The sequence below is a fragment of the Idiotropiscis lumnitzeri genome, chromosome 13 (assembly GCF_059441095.1).
Source record: "Idiotropiscis lumnitzeri isolate Australia: NSW breed Sydney's pygmy pipehorse chromosome 13, RoL_Ilum_1.0, whole genome shotgun sequence".
NCBI classification, from domain to species: domain Eukaryota; kingdom Metazoa; phylum Chordata; class Actinopteri; order Syngnathiformes; family Syngnathidae; genus Idiotropiscis; species Idiotropiscis lumnitzeri.
The window spans coordinates 16,811,335-16,830,923 of NC_142403.1; the positions used below are offsets into that span (position 1 = coordinate 16,811,335).

At 44.0% G+C, this 19,589-nt stretch overlaps 1 protein-coding gene across 3 annotated transcripts; it reads right to left on the minus strand.

The window, feature by feature from the left end:
• Positions 1–549: 549 nt before the first annotated feature.
• Positions 550–19,043, minus strand: dnm3a (dynamin 3a). Of its 3 annotated transcripts, XM_088313453.1 has the most exons (21): positions 18,900–19,043; positions 16,978–17,051; positions 16,599–16,748; positions 16,322–16,525; positions 15,820–15,918; positions 14,874–15,034; positions 14,666–14,808; positions 14,213–14,348; positions 13,985–14,052; positions 13,771–13,909; positions 13,611–13,697; positions 13,420–13,490; positions 13,282–13,342; positions 12,739–12,765; positions 11,679–11,783; positions 7,407–7,516; positions 4,265–4,376; positions 2,915–3,076; positions 1,961–2,178; positions 1,775–1,888; positions 550–826 (listed from the first exon to the last, which is right to left on the minus strand). In XM_088313453.1, exons 1-21 carry the CDS (start codon positions 19,034–19,036, stop codon positions 793–795), a joined length of 2,412 nt encoding a protein of 803 aa, XP_088169579.1. In that variant the 5' UTR covers positions 19,037–19,043; the 3' UTR covers positions 550–792. The 3 variants fall into 3 exon arrangements, with proteins under 3 accessions (XP_088169579.1, XP_088169580.1, XP_088169581.1); XM_088313454.1 differs by lacking the exon at positions 12,739–12,765; XM_088313455.1 differs by lacking the exon at positions 1,775–1,888.
• Between the last annotated feature and the right edge of the window lie 546 nt (positions 19,044–19,589).

Consider the following 19,589-nt stretch of genomic DNA (forward strand, 5'->3'; position numbering starts at 1 on the left):
TTTAAGTTACACTACTGCATTATATGAAAATGTTTTCATACAATAAATAATGTCACTTTTGAAAATAAAACCTCAGGAACATAAAGCGCTTTTAAGTGCACTCCATTTAGAATTTCTAGAGGGCAGCACATCCCATCCTTAGTTGAAGGTTCCTTTCGGAGTACGGCCACAAGAAGGCACTCTCACTTACTGTAGTACTTCCAGATTTTTTCATTGGGTTGTTTATATTTATGGTCAGAAATGTTTTTATACAAATATGGACTATAATCATGATTTTTCTTTTACGATATAGGTTAGTGATTCTACAGGTATCTGTATTATAATGAAATCTTGTGATGAAAAAAAAAACATTTGGACTAATAGTTTTTTTTTCTTAGAATAAAGTTGGAAGTTTTTTTGGGGTGGGAAAAATATATTTTTTTACAATAAAAAGCTATCCATCGACCTACCAGAGATAGGGTTCACTACGGACTAGTCGCTAATGGATTGCAGAACACATATCGTCAAACATGCTGGCCTGTCATTCAAATATTTCAAATTGAAGACAAATTATATTGAAAAATAAAACAGCTCTTTATTGCAAAGTTATAAAATAGTGTTGTGGTTTTAAAATAAGTGTTATTGACTGTGTATTTACACAAAGTTGAGGCACTTGAGGAAAAGTCAGCAGATAACGATAGTGTCTGTACAAAACAGGCTCACGACTTGCGGAAGTGTGCAGGCGGCAGACGACGTCGCTCGGGCCGGGTTGCACAGCTGGAGAGGGTTGCCGGGGAGGGGGGGGTGGTCCTCCTATTTGGCGTTTGGGGCTGCCGGAGCAGGCCTCCTGGAGGAAGACGGGGAGGGCACATAAGGCCCAGTGTTAGTTGCGTCTAGTAAAATTCAACAGCAGCAGTGAGTTATAAATAGCAGCAAAAGAAAAATGACAACTCAAGTTGTCATTTTTCTTTTGCTGCTCTTTGCTGGGGAAACGCATCAGACCAGTGTTAGTTGTGTCGAGTAAAATTCAACAGCAGCAGTGAGTTAGAAATAGCAGCAAAAGAAAAAATAAAAATCAAAAATGTTGAAGAAACTACTTAAGTTGTTTAGTTGTTTATGTCTGCGGGGGTCAGACCCTAACCCTGTGAATAGTATAAATAATACAAGTAAAAGAAGTGTAAATAATAAAAGCGGAAAAGTGTGTGCTATTTTAAAAAAAATATATATTTAACACTTAATTTTTTTGTTACTTTTACTTTAGTTATTAAGTTGACACAAATATCTGTACTCCTACCTAAGAAGGGTGTGAGCACTTTCGCCACCTCTAGCTATAGGAGGCGGGACGGATGGATACGGTAGGATGGAAAGCGTCAAGGGAGGGAAAAGAGGTGGACCACGAGTGGGAAAGAACCTAAGGAACCTTGGAGAGCGCGGAGGAAATGAGGCAGGGAGAAAAAGGAGAGACGGGCCAAGAAGCTGGGGAGGAACCAGAGTGAAGAAATGTACGAGACAAAGAAGTCGAAGGGAGGGAGGGAGGGAGGGAGGGAAGAAAAATAACGGGCGTTGCATGAGGGAAATCGGGGACGGCAATAAAACATGCGAGCAGAAAGATGAGGAAGGAGGAGGGGGCGGGCAGCTTGACGGGCCTGTTGTCTCTGGCCAGGGTAGAAAGCATGCAGAGAAGGGTCCGCTCTGCCCGCCAATATGAGAAACACATTGAGCAGCAGCAGCAGACCCCCGCCCAGCTCAAATAACAGCGCCGTGCAGCCACAAGCCTGAACCGTGCAACTTCTACCTGGGCACGCAAGCCGGGCCGGGAAGCCGCTGGTTGGCGTGAACGGGCGCGGGCGGGGCGCGACCACGGGCTCGAGACTTGCTGCTGCTCGCAGACTTTTTAGGGAGCGTGGAGCTGCGATAGGCGGAGAGGTCGTGATGCCCGCGGGTCTGGACGCGTTGCACGGGCGCAGGGAAAGGTGCCTACCTGGACTGCAGGGTGGCTGAACGCGACAGGTCCGAGGGGGCGGCGTGGCCGGAGGTGGAGATCTCGCTGATGATGTCGATGGCGGCCTGCAGGGCGGCGTGCTTGCCGAGCACTTGCTCCCGGTGCTGCCGTTGATCGGGTGACTCATCCATCAGCGCCGAGCAGTCTCCCAGAGCGTAGAGCTGGGCCAGCAGCTCTGAGCTAATGAACTCTTTCACCTTGCCAGAGGGATTATAAACAGATGCGACAAGTCAAACCCGTTAGATGCTGTCATGTGATATTTCACGCAGCTTTATGGCATTTCTTAAAAGGGACAGGGGGGGGGGGTGAAAACATGACATGGGATCCTAGTTTTTCTTATTTGAGCAACTGGAAAATAATTCAATGGAGTGGAACCTCAAAAACAATCCATTCCAGTGCACTGGTCAACCTCAACAGTTGCGTGGAATTTGAAACAATTCGTCCCATAGGCAAAATAAATCTGCTCCATCGTCAAATGAATAACCGTACAGTGAACGTCAGTTGTTGGCGGGAAAAGTTAGCGAGCTCTGCCGTGAATAATGAAAGCCGTGAATGTCTAAAGACGGCACAAGATGGCTACAAAGCACTTTTTTTTTTTTTGATTAGACAAAGCTATGGTCTTTCTAAATGAAGCTCCTCCACTCAGTCCAACATTGGCACTTAAACTTCCACCAGGTGGCGACAAAGCAATATTTTTAAGAAATGCTTGGAGAAAGGCAAAAAAAATTCCACCTAACGTCAGTTTCCTGCCATTTTGGTCAAATCCGCAATGTGAGAATTGTGCGGAATTGTCCTTCAACACACCTGAGAGAAATAATCAAAATCGTTAACGAGCTCCTGCGGAGCTACCTGAAGAACGACCAATGAGTCATCTCAGTCAAACGGATTCTAATTCTCATGGAAATAACAAAATGAAAACTGTGTTTCGCATACGCTGTTGATCATCAGATGCATGATTGCCTTGGGCATCAAGTCCTTGACGGTCTTATGAATGATGCCCATGTAGGAGTCCACCAGGTTGCGGATGGTCTCCACTTGGCGCTCCAGCTGGGGGTCCGTAAAGTTCTCGGACGGCCCGTTGCCCCGGGCGTCCACCTGAGGGGACACGCACAAAACCATTAAAGAGTGCTTTTGGTTTTTTCCCCTCACACATTTTGGAAAAGATAACGGCTTGTGACGACAAGGGGTCGAACGGCATTAGCTGGGAAGAAGTAAGAAAAAAATGGAGGGGGAGTGGATAGGAGGACGAAATAAGAAAAGGGGGGTGAACTGAAGAGACGGGGATCTGCTGATTAGAACCAGACTGGAACACACACACGCATTGCAATGACATCACTGGCCAAGAATGTTGCGCCGAGGAGCCGACGACGGAGCGAGATGCGAGGGTAGGAGGGGGAGGGGCCTCGCACATGAGACGAGGGGGTGAAAAGGGGTTACAGCAGGGGTGGGCAAAGGTTGGCCGGCGGGACACGTGTGTCCCACGCTGTGCTTTAACGCAACACGCAGCCGTTACATGAGCAAGACTCGCGGAAGAGTCGATGCAGTCATTGGACAGTTTTTTTCCTTAAAATTTCAAATGTATTTATTAATTAGTATTTTTTTTTTTTTATCTCACCCACAGATGAACTGGCCAAGTTTGGCGCAATATTTTGTCAGTTTATTACAGATAATTGCTTAATTAAAATGGTGTCTTGTATTTTTTTTTATTCAACTAGATACTGAAATTGTTTGATTTAATGTAAAATAAAAAAAATTATGTTGTGCATATTATTGATGTTAATTAATATATTTAAATAGCGATCAGTTAAATAAAATCAAGCATGAATGTGCTGATAATTTTTCCCATAAATATTTGGACTCTTTAATACTTTTAAACAAATCTAGAAATGACGCTGTCCCATCAACAGTCAGATATTTTATTTTATTTTTATTTTTACGTTTTCAGTTCTTGAAATGTGTTTAATTAATATTATTGAGTTATACAATTAAATATTTTTGTAATAAGATTTATTGTAAATAATAAAATAAACATATTTTACATGTCATTCATTTTATTACGGTAAATAGTAAGTAGTCGTTAATTAAATAAAGTAAGTGGTTAATTAAATAGAAATTAATCTACAGTAATTTAAAAACTAAATTGAGAATTAGTATTTTAAACATGAACATTTGGACTACGAATGACTCATTTTAAAATTCAAACACGGGCGACGAGCATGGTCGAGTGTCGGAGGCATAGTAGGGTCTCCCAACGGGGTTCTACAAAAGGGTCAGGGTACTCACCGTGACCTCCTCTGGGTAGACTCCAGCCCGGAGCAGAGAAGACTTCCAGATGTCCAGCTCCTCCTGAGAGTTGCAGACCAGCTCCAGAAACTTGTGGTCCTTGTACACGTTCCTTCAAGTAAATCATACAATCAGGAAAATAACACTCCAATCAAATAACACAACACCTTCAAAGTTCAACCACAATTCAGTGGAAAACAGATGCCCTGAAAAGTCAAACACAAGCCCATTAGCAAACCGTGTGAGACTTTAGAGCCACGAAAAGATTCATTCTGCAAATAGGCTTTGCTGTATTTGGCTTTTTTTTTTTTTGTGATGCCACCACAGAATTGTGCCGGTGATTGGAAACAGGGAAGGGCGAAACACAAGTCATTTTTCCCAATTTATATGAATCGAAATGTTAATCCGTTCAAACCTCCCAAAAGTCCCAATAAACTGAGTAATAACAATTAACTACAATGTAATAAACAGTTGCCAAATTTCAAAAGCTATCGTTGCTTCTGTGTGCATTTTGGTCACACATACCAAGTCAAGAATATGCCAGTTTCGCATCGCTATATTGTCAGTCGACAGGTGTTGCTCCACCATTTGTGTTCCAATATCCTTCGCTTGAATGGCATTAAAGCCACAACACTGATGCATTAAAAATGAAATATTACGTTACATTTTCTACCTACAGACACATTTCAACCTATTATGCTCAATACAATTACATTTCTTAATGTGTAAGTCCCAATTTTGTCCATACAGTGGACATAAAAATAGGAGCAAGAACCATATTTTGACTTTTGGTCATATCAAAAGGAGGCATTTTCACAAAGCAACTGTAACCATATTCAGAAAACAGTGCAAACGATGCAGTTCTGTTGATTTTGAATGATGCCGCATTCAAAGTAGCGGCGATCCAAACTCAGCAGTTACTGACACAAGCTCATCGACTGTACTCGTATCCTTTCCCTCTTTTGTTTGCTTTTTATGTCCTTGCTTCCACATCATCTATGAGCTTTGGCTGCGCAATCCACTCAACCAGGAAAAAAAAAAAAAAAAAAAGGGCAGCAATCTGCGTCCCATCTGTAAGACATTTTTCTTTAATCGCTCGGTTGTTTCTTCCCTCCTCTCGCTGTTCCCGCCTCACACTCGCGACCTCAAATATGTGAAATCTGTGCGCGCGTGCGAGTGTGAGACGAGCGAGAGAAACGAGAGATCAACTTTTAGGCCGGAGGTACGCTGGGTGAGGCTAATAAGTCAGGGTGTGGTGGCGAGCAGTCAGGGCAGCGGGCCAACAATGACAGTACTAGAACGCTATTACTCTACAACAGGGCCCGAAGAACTTTCTGCATGTCGGCCAGATGCAGCCCACCGGAGAATCTGATGTAGTTGGTCATGTGACTCGAACACACAAACGAAGCAACGAACGGGCCACTTTTCCACGGCGGCGACTAAAAATGATGATCAAACTTTGATGAAATGCTTCACACAGGTTAGATGGTGGAAGGAATAAAGCTTTGCAATCACGATTGCTTACGATCGGGGCGCATTTGGGTCAGGTGTGGGCAAACTACGGCTCGGGGGCCACATGCGGCCCGTTAAACGTTTTAATCCGGCCCGCCGAACTTGAAAAACATTAAATGAATAAACCTTGTTCATGTTTTATTTTCTAAATAATGTATTTCTTCAAAGACAAATATTGTTGTAATGCTTTTGTTCACTTTCATTTAAAATTATTATTATTTCTTTTTCTCAGATGAGGTGAGGTGACCAAAACACTCCATCCATCTGCTCCTGGTCCGGCCCCTATGCCAAATTTTAGAACCCATTGCGGACCGCCGATCAAAAAGTTTGCCCACCCCTGATTTGGATGGATTACCTCGTAGGAGATTGTCAAAGTACAAAGCCTGGACTTGACTCAAAATGGCGGGTAACCTGTTCATTTCATATGACTGGAAAATTTTGTGCCGATCAGTTCAGGCGATTTTTTTCATTAACGTTCAAGCACTGGCATTTGGCTGCTTCACACCTTTTCTGTTCAATTGTGGGGATCCTAGAGCTTTTTTGTGTGTCCTGTTACGTGAGCCAAAGCCACCCAATTTCAGGTCAATCGGCGAAATTGGTTTCTGTGGCTTATTTTTCCAAACTTGCGACTTTTCTCAAAATGATCAATATCCTTTGCCGCGATTCTCCGAGGTCAAAATCCCATTTTGGGTCCTCAAACATTTTTCCTATATATCTGCTCGCAACTTTTATCAAACATCGATTTGGATCGGTCCAAAAAAAAAAAAAAAAAAAAAAAAAAAGGACACATGCACACAGTCAGCATGAAGTGTTCCCCATGCAGATTTATCACACATCCTGTCTCCATCTTTCCTGAAGGAATTCCTGCTCTCAACGCGGCTGCTTTCGATTTCAAGACATTTTTCAGATGAGTGAAAATACGAAAAGAGAAGCAGCACAGGAAAAGGAGGAGGAGGAGGGAGATGTTGCTGTTGTTTTTTTTTTTTTTTATGTTGGAGGCAGAGGACCGATTTTGACACATTCCTGGCTGATGGCGCTGAGACGCTTTTCGTCCTCCCCTCAACCCCTTTTTTCTCGCTCTTCTCCTCTTTCCCTGCGGTTGAGTCGAGCAATTCTTTCCAAACGAGAGCCGCCTCATCTCTGATCCAAGATCTCTGGCTTTGATTAGTTGCTTAATGAGCCTGCCGTCGGTATGCTGTGCTCCACATGCTTGTGCATGAACGCGGATTGTGTGTGTGTGTGAATGCAGCAGTATAATAAACACAGCACATATGTGCTGGTCCAATCAGCTCCTATTACAATCCACCCCCCCCCAAAAGCTCCTCTTATGTTCTCTCCATCTGTTTCACACACTTTAAGGCAACATATCCGTGCGCTCTGGACTCTGGCGTATACGTGGAGACAATAAAACCACACCCGACGCCAGCGCCGGTACCAACTGGATATCCTCAGGGCAGAACAGGCAAGGTCACAGGAAGGGCAAGGCATCTTCCCGTTTCCTCCCACCTCAATCACGCGCACTCGTCGAAAAAGGCCGAAGCAAATTTCAACGAGCAGGTGACGAGGACCCGAGCTCGACCTCGTCTCGGTTACGCACGCGCAAACAAACGCTTATTAGACGTGCACGGACCTTGACTCAGAATTGAAGAGGGCGAAGGCGAATTTGCTGGACATGAAGCCTCTTTCAACATCTCGGACCTTGAGGTTGTCTAGAGGGAGCATGAACCTCTTCTCCGTCTCCTGGAAGAAGGGAGCAAAACACACACACACACACCAAAAGAGTAAGAAAAAAACTTGACAGCGGTACGTGCAGTAAAATATAACACAGGTGTTTTTTTTATTTTTTGCACTCGTGGGCCTAGTGCAGTCACAATGTCTGCTACTAAACATTTTTCAGGCTGCGTCTGATGGAGAAAGTGCCCACTACTTTTCAGAATTGTGGCCCCTTGAATCTTTTTTTTTTTTTTTTAATAAATGGGAGGAGGCGATTATATTTCCTCTACTACAGTGTACTCCTACATATTCACTTTTCAGCAACTGTAGATTCACTGAGCCAACTTGTTTTATTTATTTATTTATTTTTCATGGAAAAGAGGCTGATCAACATTTTTTTTTTTCATGAATTCTTTAGTTTTACAAAACTACTCAGCTTTTTTTCCCCTCAATGCATTTCAATTCAGGTCTGCTACATATTCAGAAGAATTAGCTACAGTTGTAGTCGTTAAAGACTTACTAACAGTGAAAGTAGGGCACAGATATCCCAATGTAGAGTCTTCAATAAACAAAACCCCAGAAATAAGTTGAGAGAATGGTTTGAACATACAATTTAAAAAAGAAATAAAGTATGCATCACAGAGTAAAAGCATATAGCATTTTTCTGCGATTAGACAAGGCTATGTCCTGATTATAAAAAAAAAAAGCTCCTCCTCTCATTTCAACATAGTTGCTTGGCACCAAGTCTCCACCAGATGGTGCCAAAGCAATATTTGTATACAATATATGGGTTTGATATGAGAAGCTTATCAAATGAGATGTTTTTTTTAACAAATAAGAGGATCGCCCCCCTCCCCCTTCGCTAGAGAAATCTGCACCTACATTAATCGAGCGAATCGAGAATGGGCGGAGGAACATTGTATTTGAAATATTGTGTTCGTAGAAAAAAAATTCCTCCTCCTCTCTATGCATTCCAGTGAATTAACACTCCCCGCAATCATTGTGTCCCACCAAAATGCTCTCACTGAGATTTCCACACATCTCGTCGTATTGTGAAAGCAATTGTGGCAATATTCCTCCTTGAGCTCCGATGCTGCAATTGCACGGGATCCCTGTGTGAAAAAAAAAAAAAAAAAAAAAAATCGAAGAATGGAGGCGCGTTCCGAGAAGCAGACGATGTGGAAGGCAAAAGGAACACAAGAGCCCAAGCTGGCAATGAACGAGAACGGGAGAAAAGAAAAAAAAAAAAGATGCTGGTTCCACATGTGAAAGCCATTACTCAGATTGGGGCTTCAACGCACAACATTTCTCCAAGAATGAACCCCCCCACACACACACACACACGCACACACTTTAACGTTTAAGAGGGGGGCTTCCAAAAGGCCGCTGTGGTAGAAGGTACAGCTGTTGATGAGGTAGTCTTGGATGGGAGTCGGAGGACGTGTGACTAACACGCAAAGCAACTTCCTTGAATTACGTTCCGTTTAATGTGCTCAATGGCCATGCAGGTGTGCATGCATCTGCATTTTTTTTTTTTTTTTGCTTTTTAAAGATGCACTGGTAGAACATTTTGGTGCTCCCCTGAACCCTACGACTCGCTTCCCCCCGCCCCCCAAAAGGGGCCCACTTCCTGTAACAGAGGCCGAGGGAGAAAGAAAAAAAAAAATGACAGAAAGCGATTGGCGCGGGTACAGCAACATCTGGGATCGTTTTAGACGGGAGGGGGGTGGAGACTGGATTGGAGTATAGGGTGCTCCAGAGGCAGAAAGTAGAGATGAGGAAGAGGAAGGATAGAGAGAGGTTAATTTCGCGGGAGGAGATGCGGAAAAGGGCTTTGAGGAGCACTTGAGAGGCGAGCTGGAAAAGCGGGGAGAGAGTGCCGACGGTTCCAAAGTTGATCCCCGTCAAGCCATATATGGCCGCTGGCTTCCTCCCTAACTCTCTCTCCTCTCTATTTCCTTATGCCTTCCTGAGCTTAACAGGCAGGACTCCCAATGAGTCAAAAGTGCCACGTGGAGAACTGGATACTATCCCCGGGACGGCGCCGGCGACGCTAACGTCCCACAAATGAGGATGAACACCCAGAGGAGTGGATGACGGACAGACGGGACGCTCGGCGAGACGGGATAAGATGAATGAAAACTGTTGCCGGCGTGGGAAGAGGCCAAAGAAAGAAAGCAAGTGAAGGTTCCTGCTCCGTCATCCCAGTGTTCAGACTACCTGTTCAGGATTTTGGTGGTGTACAGTAGTCTGCACATTGGTTAGACTGTGCACGGAGAGGCTTCGGTGGGGGAATTTCAATTTTTTTTTTTTGCATACAGTCATGCAAACTTTACAGAGTCTTGTCGTCAGTCGTTGTACCAGCACTGCAGGTTTCGCAATAGTCCCGTCTTGGATGTATGTGCATGGCGACCTAAATAATGCTTGAGTGTGCAGACGCTACTTTTGCTCTTAAATCTGGCGGTGCGACGTCTCATAGATCAGGGCTGCAGTGTCTGGAGCAGAGTCTAATGGATGCGAAATATGGAACAGGCCGCACACACACACACACACACACAGAGAGAGGCTCGTAGATTAAGTGTATGCATTAGTTAGCTGTCTGTTTATCCTCAGGAGGCCCACGGGACGGCAAAGGCAGGGGTGAAGGAATGAATATCTGCTCAGTGCACGGCGGCGATAAGAATCCTCAGTCCGATATGTGATTTTGTGTTTGTAATCCAGGAAAAAAAAAAGGCGTGGAACATGCGGGCCTGTTACGAATCAAGGGATGCAGAGGTGGAAAAGTGGGTGCAAGAAGGGGCAGTTGCAGGAGGGTGGGGGGGGGAGAGGGGGGGGGGTGATGTAGAAAGAGCCATGTGGGATTTCTCTGGGCAAGAAGCTCTTGGAAGTAGGTGTTTGGACAAAGCTTCAAATTTACCAGCCAGGAATGCACATTGTCCCAGGGAGACTGCCAACCACAGAGAGAGAGGGAGGGGGGGGGGGGTCCGAAAATTTAAAAAAAAAAAAAAAAAAAACGGGGGAGAGAAGGAAAAAAGGGAGGTAAAGAAAGAAAAAAGGCGGCGAGAGTGGAGGAAAAATGTCTGTGGACGTAGTGTGGGCGGGAATGTGAGCGTTGGAACGGCGAGAGAGGAAGCAGACGCTTGGCGCACGCACGCACATTTGGGAATGACATATCATCGAGCCGATTCGTGCAATAGCGTGGATGACTGAAAACACTTCAAGCTTGCCAAGGGACGGCGCACTGATGCCATCACGGCTTGTGTGAAAGTTAGAAAGTAAGGAAAACACTGTGGTTAGTTGTGTGTGCGCGTGTAGAATAAGCGAGCCTGGGGCTGCTGCGTCTGGGAACGCGCTGTACCGTGTTTATCTCAAAAGTGACCATGTGTGCGTCTAAACGAGTGTATATTTTTCTGCGCCATTTGCAGGCCTGCGTGTTTATATCAGCCTCTGCGTGTGTACTGTATACTGTATACACAAGTCGGTCCTCTGTGTGTGTGTGTGTGTGTGTTTGCTTGTCTTTGTTTGGATTGGGGCAACTCCAGCTGTGTCAAAGTGAGCCGCTCCAAATGCCAGAAATCCCAGAGGAGGAAGAAAAGGGGGGGGGAGCAAGAGAAGAGTGAATGGAGGGCGGGACCAATGGAGGAGGATTTTTTTTTTTTTTTTTTGGGTGGCTCAGTGACAGGTACAGGTGGTAGAAGAAACACTCGGGTCAACGATGCTGTTTTATGAAATTAGCTGCGATATGATCGTTTGTTTTGTCGCGTTTCATATTTTGTGTTTTGTCGCGTTTCATATTTTGTGTGAAAGTATTTGTACCGCAGCTGTCATTTTTTTTAATTTTTTGCTTTCGATGGCCCGCCCCCTTCCCAAACCACCCTCGGCATTCACCAGCTCTGACCTCACTTCCTGCCCCCCCTCATGACGTCAGCCGCTGACCAGACTGTTGTGGTGTGTCTGCCTGTCTACACTTGCTGTGCAGACCTTCTGCTCCTGTACAGCAGGCACAGACAGGCAGACAGATGGCAGCCCCACTGACACCAGGAGCGCCCGCTTCGGTCCAAATACCGTTACGTTCTCCGGGGCCACTTCAGGCATCGCGTGTTTCAAGCTGATTTCTTCTAATAAAGCCACGGTGACTCTTAAATGCACGGCTGTGTTTTTTTTTAACGTCAAAACTTGAAGGGCTCACCTCGTTGTCCTTGAACCAGGACAAGCTCTCGGCGGTGAGAATGAACCAGTACTCCTTGGCGATGATGCTGACGTTGTTGATGGTGAGAAATCCTTTTCGTATGACCTGCACAGGGACCAAAAGTAAAAAAAAACATTTAGACTGTGAAGAGCTTGAGGGGGACACAACTACTATGAGAGCAGGTTTACAGATTTAAACCAGCGGTCCTCAATTACAAGTAAGAGGCGACATACTCTGCGTTTTCTTTTTTTCCAGTGGATCAAAAAGTTTCACACACTTTTTACCCTGCATTTGTAGACTCGCAGAAATTAGCCTGAAAATGACATCACAGTTGCTCAGGGGTCAGGTAAAGACCAATCACAGCTCAGCTTGCAAAAGTCACATGACCAAACCCAGAAAACAAGTGAGCCGTGCCTGGTCGGTTAGCTGAGCCATGAGCAACTGTGATGTCATTTTCAGTCGACAACAAGTACTAAAAAGGCTTTTTCTGTTTAATTCATACTCCACAGACGCGATATTAAATCCGAATGAGATGTTTAGAGCAGCCGGGGCGTATTATTGTCAAGAAAATTTTTGACTTGACCTCCCCTTGAAATTTTTGTTCAATACAATACAAACGCATTGAGCGCGGGAAACATTTGCGGCCTGAGTTTGCATAATGAGGACCCCTGGATTGTGAGGTGGTAACGAAGGACACAACTAGTAAACATAGAGCAAAAGTTGTGAAAATAAATGAGTCAAGAAGGTCACAGAGCAGATCAAATACTTCCCAGGAGATTGCCGCACTAAACATAAAAAGCAGCATCCATCAGGTGGTCAGAACAGGCAGCATGAAAAAGAAATATTGGTGATGACTAAAAAGGAATAAAGAACGAGTAAACAAAGTAGGGAAGAAAGGTTGACATTAGTAGTGCACGTACGCCGGACAAAAAAAAAAAAAAAAAATTAATGAAGCGGCACAAGGCCTTTTTGTCAATGTGCATGATTGCAACCGTCATGCCGTCCCAGAATCCTGTGCACACATATGTCCAGCAGAGGCTTAAAGAGATTGGTATCCTACTATTAGACTCGAAGGTGGGGCCACACCCTGGAAATTGAGGGGAGGATAAAAAACAAAACACAAGGAATGAAGACGGAATCCAACTGGTTCTTATCAACATTTTGGCTGGTGATGCTGACAATTTTTTATTCTTGTGTTCAAATTCTTTTATGTGGTGTTTTTTTTTTTGTTTGTTTTTTTTAGTTTCAATGATTAAAAAACGTTTCGCCATGGTCACTCCATATTGCGGATTTGCACCCGTCGAGGTTGCATTGAAAAAAAAATAAATAAGTTTTGTTGGATTGACAGGAGATTGGTTGCTCACATTAAAATCATGTTTGACCAACAATGTATGATTTTATTTTGTGCAATATTAATGTCGGTGTAACATGATTTTAATGCGTGCTACTATGACTATGTGTCCATATAAATACAAAAGACTTTTTTTTTCTGTGAGTGTCTGGAATGTAACATCTGTGGCGAACAGTGGAAAAAATAAATAAATAAATAAATAAATAAATAAATACATGAAATTATATTTGGCATTCAAGCCTGAATTCTCACCTGTTGTACTCCACTTCCGGGAACGTTCTTGTTATCGCTGCGGTGGCACAGCGGTTGAGCACTGATGGAGGGACAAAAGGGTGGATTAAAAAAAATAAATAAATCAAAACCTCTCAAACTTTTATGTGGTTTACTCACTGAACAAAGCCAATAAAGTCTTCATGTTTGGTATTAATATACGCGAGTTGCATGTCGATGAGCAGAGAAATCTGAGGAGAGGGAACGTAAGCGTAGTGGGATTATTAAAAAATAAATAAATAAAAAGAACCAGTGAAAGTCGAGCGATCCAGTAATGGAAGACAAATGCGCTCCGAATGTGCGTGACTGACCTGATCTCGGCATGTGCTCTCTTGTTCTCTGATTTCGGCGGTGACAAGCCGCTCCGTTTCTTCCCGCAGCTTGGGAAAAGAACTGAGCTTTAAGGAGAAGAAGTCACTTCAGTTAAGGCACACAATGACACGGACGTACGGCTCTCCCGTGGATTCATACCTTATTAAAGCACTCGTATATGGTGGAGACAAGTTCTTTACAGACCATGTCGACAAATCCGAAACACGGAATTTTGAGTTTGGAGATCTGCTTCTTGACAATGGTCTGAAAAGCCATGTCGGGGGTGAACAAGCCTGTCCTGCAGGTGAACGAAGAAGAAAAGTTACACAACATAACGCTGTGAACATCAACAAGTAAAAAAATGAAAGCACACCTGACGCCGTGAATGTTCCTGATGGCATAGGCGATCTCCATACGCAGCTTTCTTTCATCACACTTTATCTGCGACAAAACAGAAGCAACATCGGATATAAAAAAAAAAAAAAAATTGCAAATATTGCATCCTTGAGATTTTTTATCTCCAGACTTTCAAAAGGGATATCGCGCAGTCCCAACAAGAATTTTGTTGAGTCCCACAAAACACTGAATAAGGTCCACGCACTTTGTGCAGTTGATAGGGGAAGCGCTCGTGGAAGATCTGGTTGATCCTGGCGCCTCCCGAAAGGTGCACGGTGTTTACTTCGTCGGCTGAACCCTCGATCAACTTCTCAAAGTCGCCGGCCAGTTGCTGCACTAGCCTGGGAAAAGAAACGACAGGAGATGAGAAGCTACCCAAGAGAAAAAAAAATTGCAGTTTGCTATTCAGGAAGAAACCGATTCGGTTTTTGTGCACAAGATGGTGCCAAAGCCCGGACGAAAGTCATCGTTGGTGTCAGGTACGCAACAGTTTAAAGAAATCGCAACAAGAAATCGCAACTGATATACAGCAGTAGTCTTTTAACTTTAGTTTGGGTTGGAAGTGGAAGGTTACTTAATTTATTTTGAAGTCTAATGTTTTTTGTATATTAAATGAATTAAACCATTTTTTTTTCCTCAATGCTCTTCAATGACTGACTTGATGAGGGTCTTGGTCCGGCAAATGGGGTCATCAGGATTATACAGTTTGTAGGCGTCAACTTCTTTATTGATGGTCACAAGCAGGCACTGCATGTGACTGTAGAGCGCCGGAAGACTGTCCCGGATGTGGTTTGTCAATTGCTGCAAACAAACAAACTGAGTCACCGGCACAGCGTGACGTTGTTCGACTTCTCCGCCTGTCAGACCTGGTTGAGGGACTTCTGCAAGTACGGCGTGCCCATTCTGTCACACATGTGCCTGTAAGCCGGGTGGGACATGAAGAACTTCTTCTCCGCTTGCAAGGCTGTCTTAATATCCCTTTTGCCATCGATGTCCTTTTGACTGCGGTTCACGAGTCCAATGTAACCTGGGGAGGAAATAAATGAGAATTTAGCAAGTTTATTCTTTGTCGCTATTCGGTATAGCGTGGGTTAAACGGGGTGAGATGATATTTCCTCCTTATTCTCAGTCTTGTTTTATAGTTTAAGGAAGGTGTGGGCAAACTACGGCCCGGGGGCCACATGCGGCCCGTTAAACATTTTAATCCGGCCCGCTGAACTTGAAGAAAATTAACTCATTCATTACCAGCCGAGATAAAAAAATATATTTTTGATGGATTTATCCGTCAATGGTAGCCTATGAGTTAAATGAATAAATCTTGTTAATGTTTTATTTTCTAAATAATGTGGCGTGTCAAAGACAGATATTTTGTTGGAATGCTTTTGTTCATTTTCAATAAAAAAAAATTTTATTTTTTTTTTTCACCGATGAGGTGAGGTGACCAAAACACTCCATCCATCTGCTCCTGGTCCGGCCCCTCCGTCAAATTTTAGAACCCATCGTGGCCCATGTCTAAAATTTAGCACTGGTATCTCCACTAATGTGATGGCTTCAACTCCCGCATTGTATTTGACTTTTTTTGCAGAAAAGACCAAATGTTCCACTTGGTGTGCGTTCCACTGTCGATATTACAACATGAGGCTCCGTGACTAAAGCTACAGCTCTGTGCTGCTGACTTCAGGGGCTTTTCAGTGGATAATGCATTAAAGCGTTTTTGGAAGAGGTATGAACCATCCCCACACCTGGTAATGCTTCACTGCAAATCCTAATCTTATCACACACACACACACACACACACACACAGTGACTCACCTCTTCTCAGTGGAAGCAATCTATTCTCTAGGATTTCCCGAGCATCTGTTCCTTTATCCATTAGGTCCAGCATGGTGATCACACCGATCGTGCGCTGGCCTATCGTAGTGGGGGAGAAGAAAGTAACACATACTGATTTTGCGGAATCAATACACCCAAAAGCTGTAACTGGCGACTATTCGAAAATGTAAAATGTACTTTTGCTTTTTTGAAACCAGGATGGCCCAAAAGAGGGAAAAGTGTGGATTTAATTGCAGATACACTTGCGCGGCCATTTTCAAGACGGACGGTAGGTTGTCCAGCATTCACTGAGTGTGTTTCTGTATATTATTTGTCCAGCCGTGGTGTCATAAATGATGGTAATATTATGGGGATTGATTAAAGTCGGACTTCACCGAGGGCCTACGTGTGAAGTGAAAAACGTGGATAACCTAACAATATTTGCACTGTAGCTATGCAGCAAGGGATCAAATTAGAACGCGTGTCAGGTGCAGCAACTCACCCTGCGGGTCGACATCTTTGGCCAGTTTGAGCGCATCCGAGTTCGCCAGGTCCATGTTGGCAGGCGTCACGGCCAGGATGAGGCAGTTCTCCTTGCAGATGTACTGCATGATCATGTCTCGCACCTGGTACTCGATGTCTGGCGGCTGGTCGCCCACGGGAACCTTGGTGATGCCGGGCAGATCCACGAGGGTCAGGTTGAGCACTGCACACGAGAGTCGTGAATATGTTTAGGATGGATGCGTGATGAAGATGATGCGAGCAGGAGGTGAGATTACCGTTGGGGGAGAAAATGCGGAGGTTAATGGGGATGCGAGAGATCCCTTTGTTGTTTCCAGTAAGCCTGCGGGTTTCTGTCTCGATTTCTTGCCGGATCTCATCAAAGTCGGAGAAGCGCTTCCCTCTACAGTGCAAAAATTCTCCGTATTCTAGAGAGAGAAAATGAGTTTGCTGCATGCACCACACGCAGGAATCCACACTAATTGAAAAAAGTGCAATTTAAACTTTGTGATGAAGAGCTGCCACTGCAAGTGAAAATATGTTTTCTTTAATTGTCTTTCAAATTGACTGATCGTTCTCTCTTACGCCATCTAGTGGCAGCGCGAATGAATACAACTATCAACATGCACACGTTGAGTCACCAGAAGTCTCGCTCACCGGTGTCGGCGTGATGCAGCTGCAGGACCAAAGGTCTGCGAGTGACAATCCCAGTACCCCGAGGAAGGAAGTCTCTGTCGGGGGGAAAAAAAAAAAAACAGACAAACACTGAAAAGGAGAAGGAAACGCACACCGACGCCAAGGCAGTCACACGTTTGTTGTGGAACACTTTGGAAAAAAAAAAATAAAAATCCTGTTTCCCATATAAATCTTGATTGGGGGTGTTTGTTTTCAGCGCATCCTGCTCCCGATCACGCTGCTGGCAGAGAGCCCGAACCTGAACCCTTGGATATATCCTATAAACAGTCAAACAAAGGAACTGAAATGTATCAATGCATAATCAGGAAGGCGAGTACAAAAAGGCCTTCAGGCGTTATTTTGAAACAATTCCTAATCCGACGGCAGGGATTGCGATTGGTCTCCTCCTCATCACCAAGCTTTATTGTCTGGGAGAAAAAAAAAACCTTGGAGGAAAGTTACTACTGAGTCACAAGGCAGCAAGCTTTTTGCGGGGCAGAATTAAATGAACCCTCTTGTCACATTGCACGTCACTATCTGACTTGGACTTTAATCTGAGTCTTATCATACTGAAACGCAAAAATGTGCGTTCATTTTGTCACACTGTGGACCAAAATCCATTCCGTGATGACTTGAAAAACAATGTTTCCCGTAGGAAATAAAGTTACATTTGTTCCAGTCGCAGTCATAAAATCTTTATTGACCGTACAGGCAATGTTTTGAGTCCGATTTTAATACTCCCAACTGTCAGTGCAAATACAAGCAAAAGTATATTTTAGTAAAATTAAAAGAAAGTCAAACTTATTTGACATATATAATATTATAAATAAATCCATATTCTAAACAACCTGAGATCGAGCCTATCCAAGAAGACTATGCGACAAGCGGGGTACACCCTAGATCAGTCCCAGCACACGTTTAAAAAAAATTTAATAAAAAAATAAAGATAAATAAAAAAAAATAAAACACACTCACGGAAAATTTACATTCTTTAATTAAGCCAGCATGTCCAGAGACTATCACAGCTGACTTCAAGTAAGACGCAGGCTACACCTTAGAGCTTAAACTAGTCGCCAGACAGCCGCAGACTCCAAAAACAAGCATCAATACACACATTCCTACGTATATTGAATAATATCTGGATATTGTAGCCTTCGATGAACCTAACATGCATGTTTTGGAAATGTGGGAGAAAGACAGAGCTTTTCACAAAGATGTACTTCTCTATCAGAGAGATGCAAAAAAAAAAAAAAAACGCAGCGGGAAAACCACATTTGGTGAAGTAGAACAGGTGATGCGGAGGTGACGCACTTTGCACTTTGCAGAGCTGCTACAACAGCAAACCAGAGTGGATGTTAGATACGACCCTATACTGCATTGTTAAACGGGTCGGCCGATTAATAGGAGGACTTTGAAGGACATGCAGGACAAATGTACTATTATATTTATTTAAAATTAAGAAGAAAAAAAATGAATGGGAGATTTGACTTGTGAAAATGTGCACAAATATACTTCTGCTTAATGTTGTGGCCCACTCCACAAATTTGGTAGCCCATCTCCGGTTGACAGTTGTCAATTAATTTTGTGATTTGAGAGAGGAATATCTGTAGAAAAACATTGAGAGCCTGGAGAGCCCATGCAAATTCCTCGAAGGAAAAGGGACTCTCAACCACGAAACTCATAACTTTGGGGAAGGCGTGCACTGCTAATCACTTGTCATCCACAACATGCTGCCTCTTAAACTCCATTCAAAGCCATTGACGACTTTACAGATGTACTTCATGTCATTATCCTGCTCATATTTTACATTTTAGACCATGAGAGAAAATCACATCACACCTCAATATGGCAACATTTCCCAAGCAGCACTAGAATACAATCAGTTGGCAATTTGTGGAACATACCTGCCAACAAAATTCTCCAACACCGAGCTCTTCCCGCAGCTCTGGCCGCCCACCACGGCAATCTGCGGCAGGAGGACGCTGTAGTTAAGGCCCGCGCTGCCCAGGGCGTCCTGGAGGCGATTGATCATCGAGATCATGCTGCACGGCGACGAAGGTGGTGGTGGTGGAGGAAGAGGAGGTGCGGTATTGTAGTGAAGTCGGAATTTCCGAGCCCAGGAACGCCCTCCTGAACTCCCCCTCAACTTTTAAGAGGGCTGCCCCGCCGCGTATCAACTGCAAGTTTGAGCAAAGGGTGATAAAGTGACACTCAAAAATCTCACTTGACACACCATTAAGAAACAAAGGCGACAGAAATGGACACGTTGCGGCACATGAAGAATACATAATGCTATTATCGTCACATGATGCCTTCAAGAGCCTCCCAGTGTTACGTTCAATGACACTCACGCGACGACCCATCCCGCTGTTGCCCCTAGCAACGGCGCGACCAAAATCTTCGTTTTCTTGATTTGTTAACGACGACTGGACTCTTACATTTATATGACGAATATCAGGCAAACATAGTTTTTATTAAAGGGGCTTAAGTTGTGGGCGTGTTTGCTAACTTGTTAGTTCCCAGGCGCTAGCGTCCAGATTTCAGGCGAAGCAAACGCTAATAACACACTTTAGACTTAGTTTGTTGACGCAGGC

Excerpts from the sequence above, each read along its gene's own strand:
- dnm3a (XM_088313453.1), bottom strand. The coding sequence starts at position 19,036 with ATGATCTCGATGATCAATCGCCTCCAGGACGCCCTGGGCAGCGCGGGC. Across the intron at positions 15,919-16,321 it reads CAAAGATGTCGACCCGCAGG|GCCAGCGCACGATCGGTGTG; the intron begins GTGAGTTGCTGC and ends CCACTACGATAG. Across the intron at positions 2,179-2,914 it reads TGCATCTGATGATCAACAGC|GTGAAAGAGTTCATTAGCTC; the intron begins GTATGCGAAACA and ends CCCTCTGGCAAG.